Genomic DNA, 11,799 nt, shown 5'->3' on the forward strand with positions numbered 1-11,799 from the left:
TGTGTGTGTGTGTGTGTGTGTGTGTGTGTGTATGTGTGTGTGTGTGTGTAGTATTTCAAGATAAACACAACTAATACTTTTTTGTTGTTGTTTAAATTTGGAAAGTGTACAAGAGCTAAAACTCCTCTCTTGGCTCCTAACAGATTCCTCCTCCGCTGAATTCTGTGGCATTTTGTTCCACATTTACATTTCTAAATAAATTGGCCTTCATTATTCTTGGATTCCTGACAGACAGCACGTCTAAGAATGAGTGTTTTGCGTTCTGCCTCGCTCTGTGCGTGTTCAACAAATGACTCACTGCTATTGTCGCTGAATTAATTAGCAGGATCCCTGTGAAGATGTCAGCATACGCGGGTAAACTAACTTTATAGAATCAGGGTTCAGTATCTTCTTGATAATTGGGACTGCATTCAGGTGCCACTTGAAGTCTTGGGATTGTTTAGGGACTCATCCTGAGGGCCACCACCTACAGAGTTATAACTGTGCCTAGCACATAGGGTGACTCTCAACCCCAGCATGTTTTACAGTTTTATTATTTAGTTTTGTGTGTGTGTGGGGGGGGGGGGAGTGTGCCGTGGAGTCCAGCAAGTGAATACTTGAGGGAGTCAGTTCTCTGTTTTTGCCATGACTTCCAGGGTTTGACCTCAGGATGTCAGGGTTACACACCGAAGGTAAAATCCACTAAGCCACCTGGCTGGCCCTATTGTTTTTGTTTTTGTTAACAGTTCACTGTATGTTAGGACAATTCTATTTCATGGATTGTGTTTTCTTTCAGATTGGCCTTTCCTGCCTCTCTCTTTTCTTCCCTCTCTCCTTCCTTCCTGGACTATGTTTCTGTGTGTGTTATTGTTGTTATTATTCTGCTGTAGGATTTTCCACAACCTTCCCCTTTGTATGTCCATGGAACGCAGGTGTCTCTACCCAGACATCAAGTCTATTTTACATATATGAAGGGAAGCATCGAATTGAGGCCTGGCTTAGTTTTAGAAGGATGGTCCATGGTCATCTTGACGGGAAAGAGACTCATAGGGCACTGGAGCAATTGTTGAGAACCTCACAGCCCGACTGTCAGGCTGGCGGCAGGCAGAGAAAGAGACTTGGCTGAGTGTGGGCTTCGGAAGACCCAGAACCCACCCCCAGTCACACTCTTCCTCCATCAAGGCAATGCGTCCTAATCCTTCCCAAACTGTTCCTCTGCTTGGTGACTGAGCATTCCAATACATGAGCCTATGAGGGTGATTCACAGTCAAACCAGCACACTCAATGTATAGCCCTTCTCTCATTCAGAGTGTAAGGGCAGAGGGGGCTGGAAGGAGACTTGCTTCTGTGCCTTTGTGCCGCTTCTCATCCTGGGTTTGCTTTGCTAAGGCAGAGATGGCTCCCACATAGCCGGGAGGCTTCTGCGGGCCGAGAACCTGCTTGTCAGACGTTGGCACTGCGGAATCTCCGCTTATTTCCTTGACAGGTATTGACATCAGTAGACCTCAGTCAGGATTGGGTGGGCGCCTCTCAGGGGCTCTGGGTTCTTGTGTCCCAGATCAAAACACTGACCAGAGACATTTGGATGGGATCAGAAGCAGGGATATGTTATTATAAAAAACAGCATACTTGGGCTGGTGAGATGGCTCAGTGGGTAAGAGCACCCAACTGCTCTTCCAAAGGTCCGGAGTTCAAATCCCAGCAACCACATGGTGGCTCATAACCATCCATAACAAGATCTGACGCCCTCTTCTGGAGTGTCTGAAGACAGCTACAGTGTACTTACATATAATAAATAAATAAATCTTTTAAAAAAAAATTAGTTTAAAAAAAACAGCATTCTTTCCAAGAACGGAGTGAATAGGAATGGGGAGAAAGTTTAGAAACTCAAATGCAGCAGACACAGAGAACTGGAGACTTTATATGTCACATAGGGAGGTTTACAGGGTCACTGTCATAGAGTGGGCTTTCCCATGCAGGCCTAACACTGTAGTCCACCAAACAGTATCATTTCTTGGGTGTCTGTCTTATCAACATCTTAAATCTCCACCCAGGCATATATGCTTTAGTACTGGGAGTCGTGGGTCACTTAGGGACAATGGTGTGTCTCTGTGCCTGCCGCAGTGGCTTCCACCAGTTCTTGAGATCTGGGCCACTAGGCTTCCAGCGGTCCTCTTGGTCAACAGGTTTTCCTCATATGATAATTCTGAAGCCTCACTGTGAGGCCTTCTGGACCTCTGTCTCTTCCTCACTCCCCAGCCCCACAACTTTAAAAAAATATTTAACCGTGCTTGTCTGTCATTTCAACACTCCCCAAGGATGAAGACAGAGTAGCCTGTCTTTGAGGCTAGCCTGGGCTACTTATTGAGACCCTATGTCAAAAAGCACAAACGCGCACACACACACACACACACATACGCATGTGCCTGTGTGCACCGACATGGAATTAGTTGTTACCTTATTCCTTGTTTGATCACTTCTAGACAAATTTGTTATGTTTTTCATCTGTCTCTTTTTAAAAAACGGTTTATTACAATTATGTGTGTATATGATGTGTTTTAGTTAGGGTTTTCATTGCTGTACCACGACGCCAAAACCAAGGCAACTCTTCTTTTTTTTAAAGACTTATTTACATACATTTTTATGTATATGAGTACACTGTGGCTGTACAGATGGTTGTGAGCCATCATGTGGTTGCTGGGAATCGAACTGAGGACCTCTGCTCGCTCCAGCCCCGCTTGCTCCAGCCCCACTCGCTCAAGCCCAAAGATTTATTTATTATTATATGTAAGTACACTGTAGTTGTCTTTAGACACACCAGAAGAGGATGTCAGATCTCATTACGGATAGTTGTGAACCACCATGTGGTTGCTGGGATTTGAACTTAGGACCTTCGTCGGAAGAGCAGTCAGTGCTCTTACCCACTAAGCCATCTCACCAGCCCAAGGCAACTCTTATAAAGGCAAACATTTAATTGGGGCTGGCTTACAGTTTCAGAGGTTTAGTTCATTATCATCATAATGCATTGTCATCATGTGGGAACATGACAGCATCCAGACAGGTGTGGTACTGGAGGAGAGCTACCTCTTCATCTCATGGCCACTAGGAGAAAACTGGCTCACACATGGTTAGGAAGAGGGTCTCATTGCCCACTCCCACAGTGACACATGTCCTCCAACAATGCCATACCTCCTAATAGTGCTACTCCCTGGGCCAAGCATATTCAAACCACCACATGGTACATGTGTCTGTATATGTCTGTGTGTGTGTGTGTGTGTGTGTGTGTGTGATAACCTTGTGGAGTTGCTTCTTTCCTTGCATTGTCACACGAGAGAATGAACTTAGTCTCTAGGCTTGCACAGTAAGTGCCTCTACCTGGGTGAGCTCCTCACAGTCCTGTTTCCATGTCACTCAGCTCAATATTAAGAGCTGAGAGATTTTGTACTTTAGTTTCGTAATCTTTACAGTTTGTATGGTTTGGCTCCAACCATGTGGGCTAAAGTACTCTTCAGAAGAAGCAGATAAACACAATGAGTCAGGTGTTTTCAACAAAATTACATAAGTCTTTTTCCCTAGAGGAGTAAGGACTCAGACTGTTCACTCCTATCAATGTAAATCCCCTCTTTTCCCCATAAAATATTAATCCTAATATGCTTTCATGTTTAATAAAACATATCTCCTATCTGATTGCCAGATTAGATGTAGAATACTGAATAAAATTTGAGTTGCAGAGCTAATGAAAAATTGTTCTTTAGTATAAGTAGGTCTTATGAATATTTGGGCTGGGCTTATAATAAATTATTTGTTGTCTCTCTGAGTTTGGGTTTCCTAACATTTTTTCCTTCTCCAGTCAGGTCAATCAGTCTCTCTCGCCCTCCCTCCCACCCTCCCTCCCCCTCCCCCTCTCTCTCCTCTTTCTCTTCTCTCCCTCTGTGTATGTAAGTGTTGTTGTTGTATGTGTGTGCACGCATGTGTTGTTTCTGCTGCTGCTGCTGCAACAGGACCTAACATAGTTATGATCCTTCTGTCTCTACTTTTCCTCCCAACATCCTCCTTTCATCAGGCCATCCTGCTTCGTTCCTCCCTTCTCGTGGGTGTCTCCTAGGCCTGTCAGATGATGTCTCTTAGACGCTTTCTCTTGTCTCTGGTATGGCATGTCTCTTACTAGTGGATTCTTTGCCATGTCCCCCTCCTTAGTGAGCCCTATAGCACATTTGACTCTTGGGTCTTGGGAAATTATAGATGGCTGATTTTTTAAATTAAGCATCAACATTTGCCATCAGTTATTTGTCCCTACTCAAAACAGTCCTTGAGTGATGGAAGCAGATGTCAAAAACCCCAAAATCCTCATTGTCCTTCACATTGAGCTTCTGCCAAAACGTCTGAATTCCTTTTTACAAAGATGTATTTTATTTATAATTATGTGTATATGTGGGGGGGGGGGTAGCAGCCTGCACGTGTGCATACAGATGCCTGTGGAGTCCAGAAGAGGTTGTGAGATCCTCTGGAGAGTGACGGGAGGTTCCAAACCATCTAACACGGGTCCTCTGCAATCCACACTCTTCACTGCGGAGCCGTCTTCCCAGCCCCTGAATTCTTCCTTAGTCTTTTTATACTAGCGAGTTTAGCAGATCATGGCAGAATAGAAGCAGCAGCTGCAGGGAGCTATTTGAGTTCAGGGACGAATGCAGTAGTAAATGAGCGTTCCAGCTTGTTGCCAACAAGCTGGCTAGGCTCCATGGGAAGGCCCATCTCACCCATCCCAATGAATTACTAACCATAACTAACAGCAGCGACGGAGTAGAGTGACACAGAGATCAAATGCCTGCCCTAGAAGCCCTGGGGTCACTGTGTTCAGGGCACACAGCTCTGTCTGATGATAAGTCTCCAGAGGCACAAAGTGGCAACATTCAGTGTCCTAGAGCCATTAAATCATCCAGTGGAAGGGAGACTTAGGACCATTTTGGTAGTGGAAATGAACACTTAATTACCCTCATCAAAAGACAGGGAACACAGTACAGGTTCATGGATACTTAGTTACGAGTTTACTGGCTTTGTGAACTGTTGATTTCAGATCTCAGGTATTGCGATTGGAAACAGTTTCTCTTTGTTTTGTGTTTTTGAGATAAATTCTCTCTGTAACCTAGTCTGACTTGGCACTTACAAGTCCTCTGGTACCCAGAGTGTTGAAGTTGCAGGCATATTCTGTCATACGTGATTAAAAACTTTTCTCTTGATCTGTTTGTGTCTGTTTTTTATTTTTTTAATCAATTCTTTGTGAGTTTCACATCATGGACCCCAGTCCTGCTCATCTCCCCATCCCCTCATATCCACCCTTTGCCCTTGTAAATTTTACCCCAAACTAAAATACACTAAGCAAACAACAAAAACTCAAAACACCCGAAGCAAAAATTAAGCAAGAAAGAAAGATCTCTCTCTCCTTCTCTTCCCTTCTCTCTCTCTCTCTCTCTCTCTCTCTCTCTCTCTCTCTCTCTCTCTCTCTCTCTCTCTCTCCCTCTCTCCGCATCCCCCCAGCCTCCCAATGCCACCAGCTTTTATACCTCTCTCTCATCTACACATGCTAGGCATGCATTTTTCTGTTGAACACCACACCCCAGCCCTTCAGTCTCTTACATTAGAATTGTCCCTGTGAGGGGTTCCTCTGCTGGGTTTCTGCTAAGTCTCTTTATGGCCAAGGATAGAAATTCTATCGAAACTCTCCATTTTACAGATTGGGGTGGGGGGCAGGGAGCCCTTAAAGCACTTGCCAGAACCGTACAATCCTTTATGAGGTCTTCCCGTTTCCCAAGACAGCTCAGCAGTGTTCAGAGTAGATTATAAATCAGATGAGTGGATTGAATGGGGAGATTTTTGAGGGTCATCGATTTAAAGACTTCATTTGAGAAAAAGAAAAGAAAATGCAAGGATGGTTTTTTTAAAAAAAAATAAATAAAATAAATAAAAAGGTAAATGGCAGAAACCTTAAAGAAAAGGCACGTCTGTGATTCCTCTGTAAAGTCATCGAAGGGGCAGGGTAAGCTCCCACAAAGCACTTTCCTTGACTAAGTCACCAACCTGGGAGTGAATTGTAATTGTTTTTGCCCAACAGCTTTAGTCAGTCCCTGTATGGCTTTCCATTCATCCATCTCTAGCTGGAGGCGGCAGGATGCCACTCAGGGACCCGACCTTGGATGGCATCTTCAGGACTTGCTAGTTGTGTGGGTTTAGACAAGTCATTTAATTACTTGTAGGACCTCGGTAAAAGAATGCGTATAGTTCCAATTTCTGGTGGATTGTTGTGAGCATTGCATGAGTTAATCACTCTCAAGTGATCAGATCACCTTGTGGAAGCTCATAAGCCTCAATAAGATTAGCTATAGTCCACTAGGTGTGGTAACACATGCCTGTACTCTACAGTGGAAGATCAGGAATCCAAAGCCATCCTTGGCTGCAAATCAAGTTTGAGACCAGTCTGGACCCCCATGAAACCCTGTCTCAAAAAACAGCCAACCAACAAAAACATAGCTGAGGTCCTAATGGAGATAAATAAATAAATAAATAAATAAGGCCCCAAATAGGGGCATGTTGGTCCATATTTTCTGACGAATGCTTTCATTGCCTAGCAGTCCCTAACAGATTGCTCATGGTTAAGTATGGGTCTTTATCATATGAATGAGTGGATGAAAGCATACAGGTCATGTGAATGTGTGAGTGCATATGTGGAGGACTGTGCATGATCTGTGATGAACAGCAGGTCCCAACTGGATGGCAGTCTTCCATCTGTTTATATACTTTCTCCGTGGCATGGATCGGTTTAGGAATTCTTCAAGTTCTTGTTCATCTTTTCAGGCTGCGGCTCCATGAAGAAAAGGTTATTAAAGATAGACGGCATCATCTCAAAACCTACCCAAACTGCTTTGTTGCAAAAGAGCTGGTTGACTGGCTCATTGAACACAAGGAGGCCTCTGACCGGGAGACGGCGATAAAACTCATGCAGAAATTAGCCGACCGGGGCATCATTCATCATGGTGAGTGAGGTGGTACCGTCAAGGGGTCGGGAGAGGAAATGGTAGGTGAGAATTCTACCCCTGAACCACCCATGTTGGGCTGGAGAGGAAGAGAAGACCCGTGAAGATGTAAGAGGAAGGAGTGCTGGCATACGCAGAGGCAGGAGAATCAGGGGTTCAAGGCTCCGCTATTCAAGGCTCCACTAAATACTTGGATAAATAATGAGTTTGAAGCCAGTCTGGGCTATCTGAGACCCCTATCTCTACAAGATCACATGTTAGATAGTAAACATTTTTCTTTAAATTATCTCTTTAGTACCAATCTCATCTCTTCGCAATCGCATCCTTCCTCCAAGAGGTACTTGGGTTAACTGCTTTTCTAGACTGTGTGTCATGTTTGAGCTTTCACGTGGATGCATGTTTACTCTTTGCAACTTGACCAGCACACTGTTATGTTGAATTCACCAGTGTTGATAGTCCATTGCTCTGAAATTATTTTCTTTTTTATGTTAGCAGGCAAACCAAGAGGTTGCCACATGATATCTCATCAATGTGTGTCATTGTAATTTGTTACCATAGATGCCCCCCCCCCCCACTGTTCATATCTGCCCCCACTCTACGCCTGGCTGACTCCCTCTGAGTTAGTTGCCCACATCTGTTTTATCATCAGACATATTCACAATCTTCTCTATCGTCTACCGCCCTTAAGAGCTCTTCTCTGATATCAAGATCCTTATCTGTGGCTGTTCATTTTGCTGCTGTATCCATGGTGTGCCCTGAATGGCCCACCGTAGCCTTATCTATTGGGTTAAGGGACATTGAAGTTGTCTATAAGTCTTGGCTGTTATTCTCTGTCTCGGTCACTGACTATTGCTGTGAACAGACACCATGACCAAGGCAACTTTTCTAAAGGAAAGCATTTAAATTGAGTTTGCTTACAGTTTTGGAGGTTTTGTCTGCGATCATCATGGCGTAGTGAGCAAACCTGGTACTAAGAGCTTTACATCCTGATCAGGTGGAAGGCACAGAGACAGACACTGGGCTTTTGAAACCTAAAAACCCACCCGAAGTGACACACCTTCTCTAAGGTCACACCTCCCTATCCTTCATAAACAGTTGGGGACTAAGCATGCAAATATAGGAGCCTATGGGGGCCATTGACATTCAAACCATGACACTTGTCAATGGTTCAGTGACCATCCTGAACATGTGTGTGCTGGCTAGTTTGTTAGTTTGGTTAGTTGGTTTTTTTTGGTTTTTCGAGACAGGGTTTCTCTGTGTCACCCTCGCTGACCTGGAACTCACTCTATAGACAGGCTGGCCTCGAACTCAGAGATTCACCTGCCTCTGCCTCCCGAGTGCTGGGATTAAAGGCGTGTGCCACCGCTCCCCGGCATGCTGGCTAGTTTTATGTTGGCTTTACACCAACTAAAGTCTTCTTAATGGAGGGAACCTCCATTAAGAAAATGTTTCTCCATGCCCTGTGGGCAAGCCTGTGGTGCATTCTTTTTAATTGATAATTGATGTGGGCGGGCCTAGCTCACCATGGGTTGTGCCACCCCTGGCTGGTGGTCATGGGGAGTATCAGAGGGTAGGTGAGCCACCCGTGAGGAGCAACCCAGTAAAGAGCATGCCTCTATGGCTTCTGCTTCAGTTCCGGCTTTGCTTGGGTTCCTGCCCTGACTTTCCTTGGGGATGGATTGTTACCTGGAAGGGTAAGATGTACTAAACCCTTTCCTCCCCAAGTTGCTTTTTGATCATGATGTTTTATCACAGTTGAGACCCTAAGATGATATGTCCTCAGGGTCTCAGCCTGGCCTAGACACTTGCACATTGGTGTTCTTTTAAGCCAAGGTACAATTCTTCTTATTTTTGTTCCATTTCCACTCACTGTTAGGTTTTTTTTTTTTTTATTATTATTTTCTAATAACTCTTCAGGGAAGCTTCAAAGAGCTGAGCTATCCTTCATCATTCTCACTATAGTTCTCCCTAACCCCTGAAAATCCCTAGCATCATCGTAGTTATATGCTAAGTTTCTCTTTATACCACTTCTGATTTTTTTAACAAAAGGATCGTACTTTGTAGCCCCAGCTGGCCTTCTCTGTCTCCGCCTCCTGAGTAGATGGATAGATAGTAGAGGTGGATGCTACCTCAACTTGCTTATTCATAGCCTTTGATGCTCATGCTGTTCCAGGGTCATGCTTATGAAGACTTTGGGATGGATGATGAAGTGATTGGTTTTTTTTTTTCTCTGTATAGCCCTGGCTGTCCTGGAACTCACTCTGTAGACCAGGCTGGCCTCGAACTCAGAAATCTGCCTTGCCTCTGCCTCCCGAGTGCTGGGATTAAAGGCGTGCGCCACCACGCCTGGCGATGAAGTGAATTTTGTGAGCCTTTCAGCACATGACTGAGGATGGTGGTAGTGGTGATGATGATGATGATGATGCGGGGTGGTGGGGGATGATGCTAACAGCAACGAGCACTGCGCTTAGCGAGGTGCTGTGCTAAGCGCGGTCCCTTCCAGGAGCTCTGTGTGATCAAGGGTTCATCAGAGGGTAGATTCTCATCTTCTGTCTCTTGTGAGATGTCTCACTTTCCTCTCTGTGTGTCTTGTGTTCCAGTGTGTGATGAGCACAAGGAATTCAAGGACGTAAAGCTCTTCTACCGCTTTAGGAAGGATGATGGGACTTTTCCACTGGACAATGAGGTGAAGGCCTTCATGCGAGGACAGAGGCTCTATGAAAAGTAAGTCCACTGCCCTGTTGACTCAGGAAATGGAAGCGGGCGCTGTTCTTTTGCTTGGTTACTTAGTTATTTCGAGAAAGGATCTTAGGCTGTATCCCAGGCCTGTGTTCTCATAGGATAACCTTGAATTTCTGACCCTCCTGGCTCTGTCTGCTGAGATTACAGCTGCACATCATTATTTATATGTGGTGCTGAGGGTAGAACCCTGGGCTTTATGCATACCAGGTAAATGGCCCACCAACCGAGCTTCGGCGGCAGCCCATCTGTCTGCCTCTCCCGTGGTGTCAACCTCAGTGTGGTTCTTCCATGTGGGTGGGTTACATAACTGTTCCTTTTAATGGGAGAAGGTTCTGTCACTTAGCCGCTTCTCTCGTTGCCAAAAATTAAAGTTGGTTTCGTAAGATTCATAACGCTTTGTCAAAATCATATTCCCTGTACTTAAGACAATTGAACAAAGCTCCAGAAGTGAAAACGGACGGGCACTGTTTGATGTTTGATGTTTTCCATCAAGAGATGCCCGTGACCTTTTCCTTATTGGATAGATGTGACTGTTGTCGAATCTGAAGATTCAGTCACATGTGCTGTGCCCAGGGGAAAGGTTAGGGTCATGTCAGGCAGTCAGTGCTGAGCGCCCTACAAGGAGCAGGATCTGTGAGGACAGTATTGCAGCTTTCAGGAAGCTAAAACATACCATATACAACCTAGGAGTACTCGGTTGGCAGGTCTAGAGTCTCCCAAGGGGTATATCTCCAAGCTATTCTGCTTTTCTTTCGCCTCTAGCTTTTCCTACCATCTTTAATTTTATTCAGGGCAACATTCTGAGAGCGGACTGCTGAAGCAATGCCATTCCTTAATTCTGGTTGTCTTGCAAGGCTTTGGACGTCGTGAGAATTCCTATTTGTCACATAAAAGATGATAGAAGTGTCTCCCGCTCCATAGTAGGTGGGTGTAGGTGTTACAGCGAAGGCCTAGGAAGTCAGACAAAAGAACAAGAGGGTTAAGAGCTTAGGTTTGGTTTTGGTTGTGAACACGGGCCTTGCTCATGCTTCATGTACCCTACCACTGACACTCCTGCCTTCTTTGTATCCCTTCCACCCAAGACTGCCTGTGCTTTGCTAGTGATATTGGTGATAACTGACGAAAATTATGAATAGGGATGTCTTAGTTAGGGTTTTACTGCTGTGAACAGACACCACAACCAAGGCAAGTCTTATATAAACAACATTTAATTGGGGCTGGCTTACAGGTTCAGAGGTTCAGTCCATTATCATCAAGGTGGGAGCATGGCAGTATCCAGGCAGGCATGGCGCAGGCAGAGCTGAGAGTTCTACATCTTCATCCAAAGGCTGCTAGTGGAACACTGACTTCCAGGCACCTAGGGTGAGAGTATTAAGCCCACACCCACAGTGACACACCTACTCCCACCAGGTCACACCTCCAAATGGTGCCACTCCCTGGTCCAAGAATAGACAAACCATCACAAGGGACCAGGGATGTGTCTCAGATGTACACATTTGCCTAGCATGTGTAAGACCAAGGAGGAAGAGGGAGTGTGGCTTTGTTTTGTATGGTTAGGGGTTTGTTTGTTTGTTTGGTTGGTTGGTTTTTGGGTTTTGTGTGTGTGTGAATTCATCAATATTCCAGGACTCTCTATGCCAGCCATATACTTTCTAGTTATTAATACTCAGTGGTCTCAAATTCCAAGTAAACGTATTTCTCCAAATTCCTTGTGAAATTAGCACTGGGGGAAAAAAAAAAAAAAATATATATATATATATATATATATATATATATATATATATATTTAATCTTAAGTGACCCAGCTATGGTCTCATAAACGTTGGCCACTGCTTTTGGTAGCTGGATGTTTGGGGCACATTTTGGGACACATTTTGGGACATTTGAAGTGAATTCTTCCACTTTATGCATTTTCCTTGTTTTATGGGTGATCTTTCTGTGAATTTCAGGACAGGTGTTATTGTGTAAGTTTTAGATAGTTTAATAACATTAAAAGTGAATAGTTGGTTATTTATTCAGAGACTTTATTTATCTGTTGTTTTTTTTTTTT

The 11,799-nt window shown here is 44.5% G+C and overlaps 1 protein-coding gene across 1 annotated transcript in view; it reads left to right on the top strand.

The window, feature by feature from the left end:
* The window catches only part of Deptor (DEP domain containing MTOR interacting protein), a 137,570-nt gene that overhangs the window by 32,141 nt on the left and 93,630 nt on the right, over window positions 1-11,799 (top strand). The window contains exons 2-3 of the mRNA XM_021217119.2: window positions 6,829-7,007; window positions 9,608-9,731. Coding sequence (XP_021072778.1) covers window positions 6,829-7,007; window positions 9,608-9,731 — 303 coding nt within the window. The remainder of the gene's footprint in view (window positions 1-6,828; window positions 7,008-9,607; window positions 9,732-11,799) is intronic.

This window comes from Mus pahari, chromosome 17 (genome assembly GCF_900095145.1).
Source record: "Mus pahari chromosome 17, PAHARI_EIJ_v1.1, whole genome shotgun sequence".
In the NCBI taxonomy this organism is placed as follows: Eukaryota; Metazoa; Chordata; class Mammalia; order Rodentia; family Muridae; genus Mus; species Mus pahari.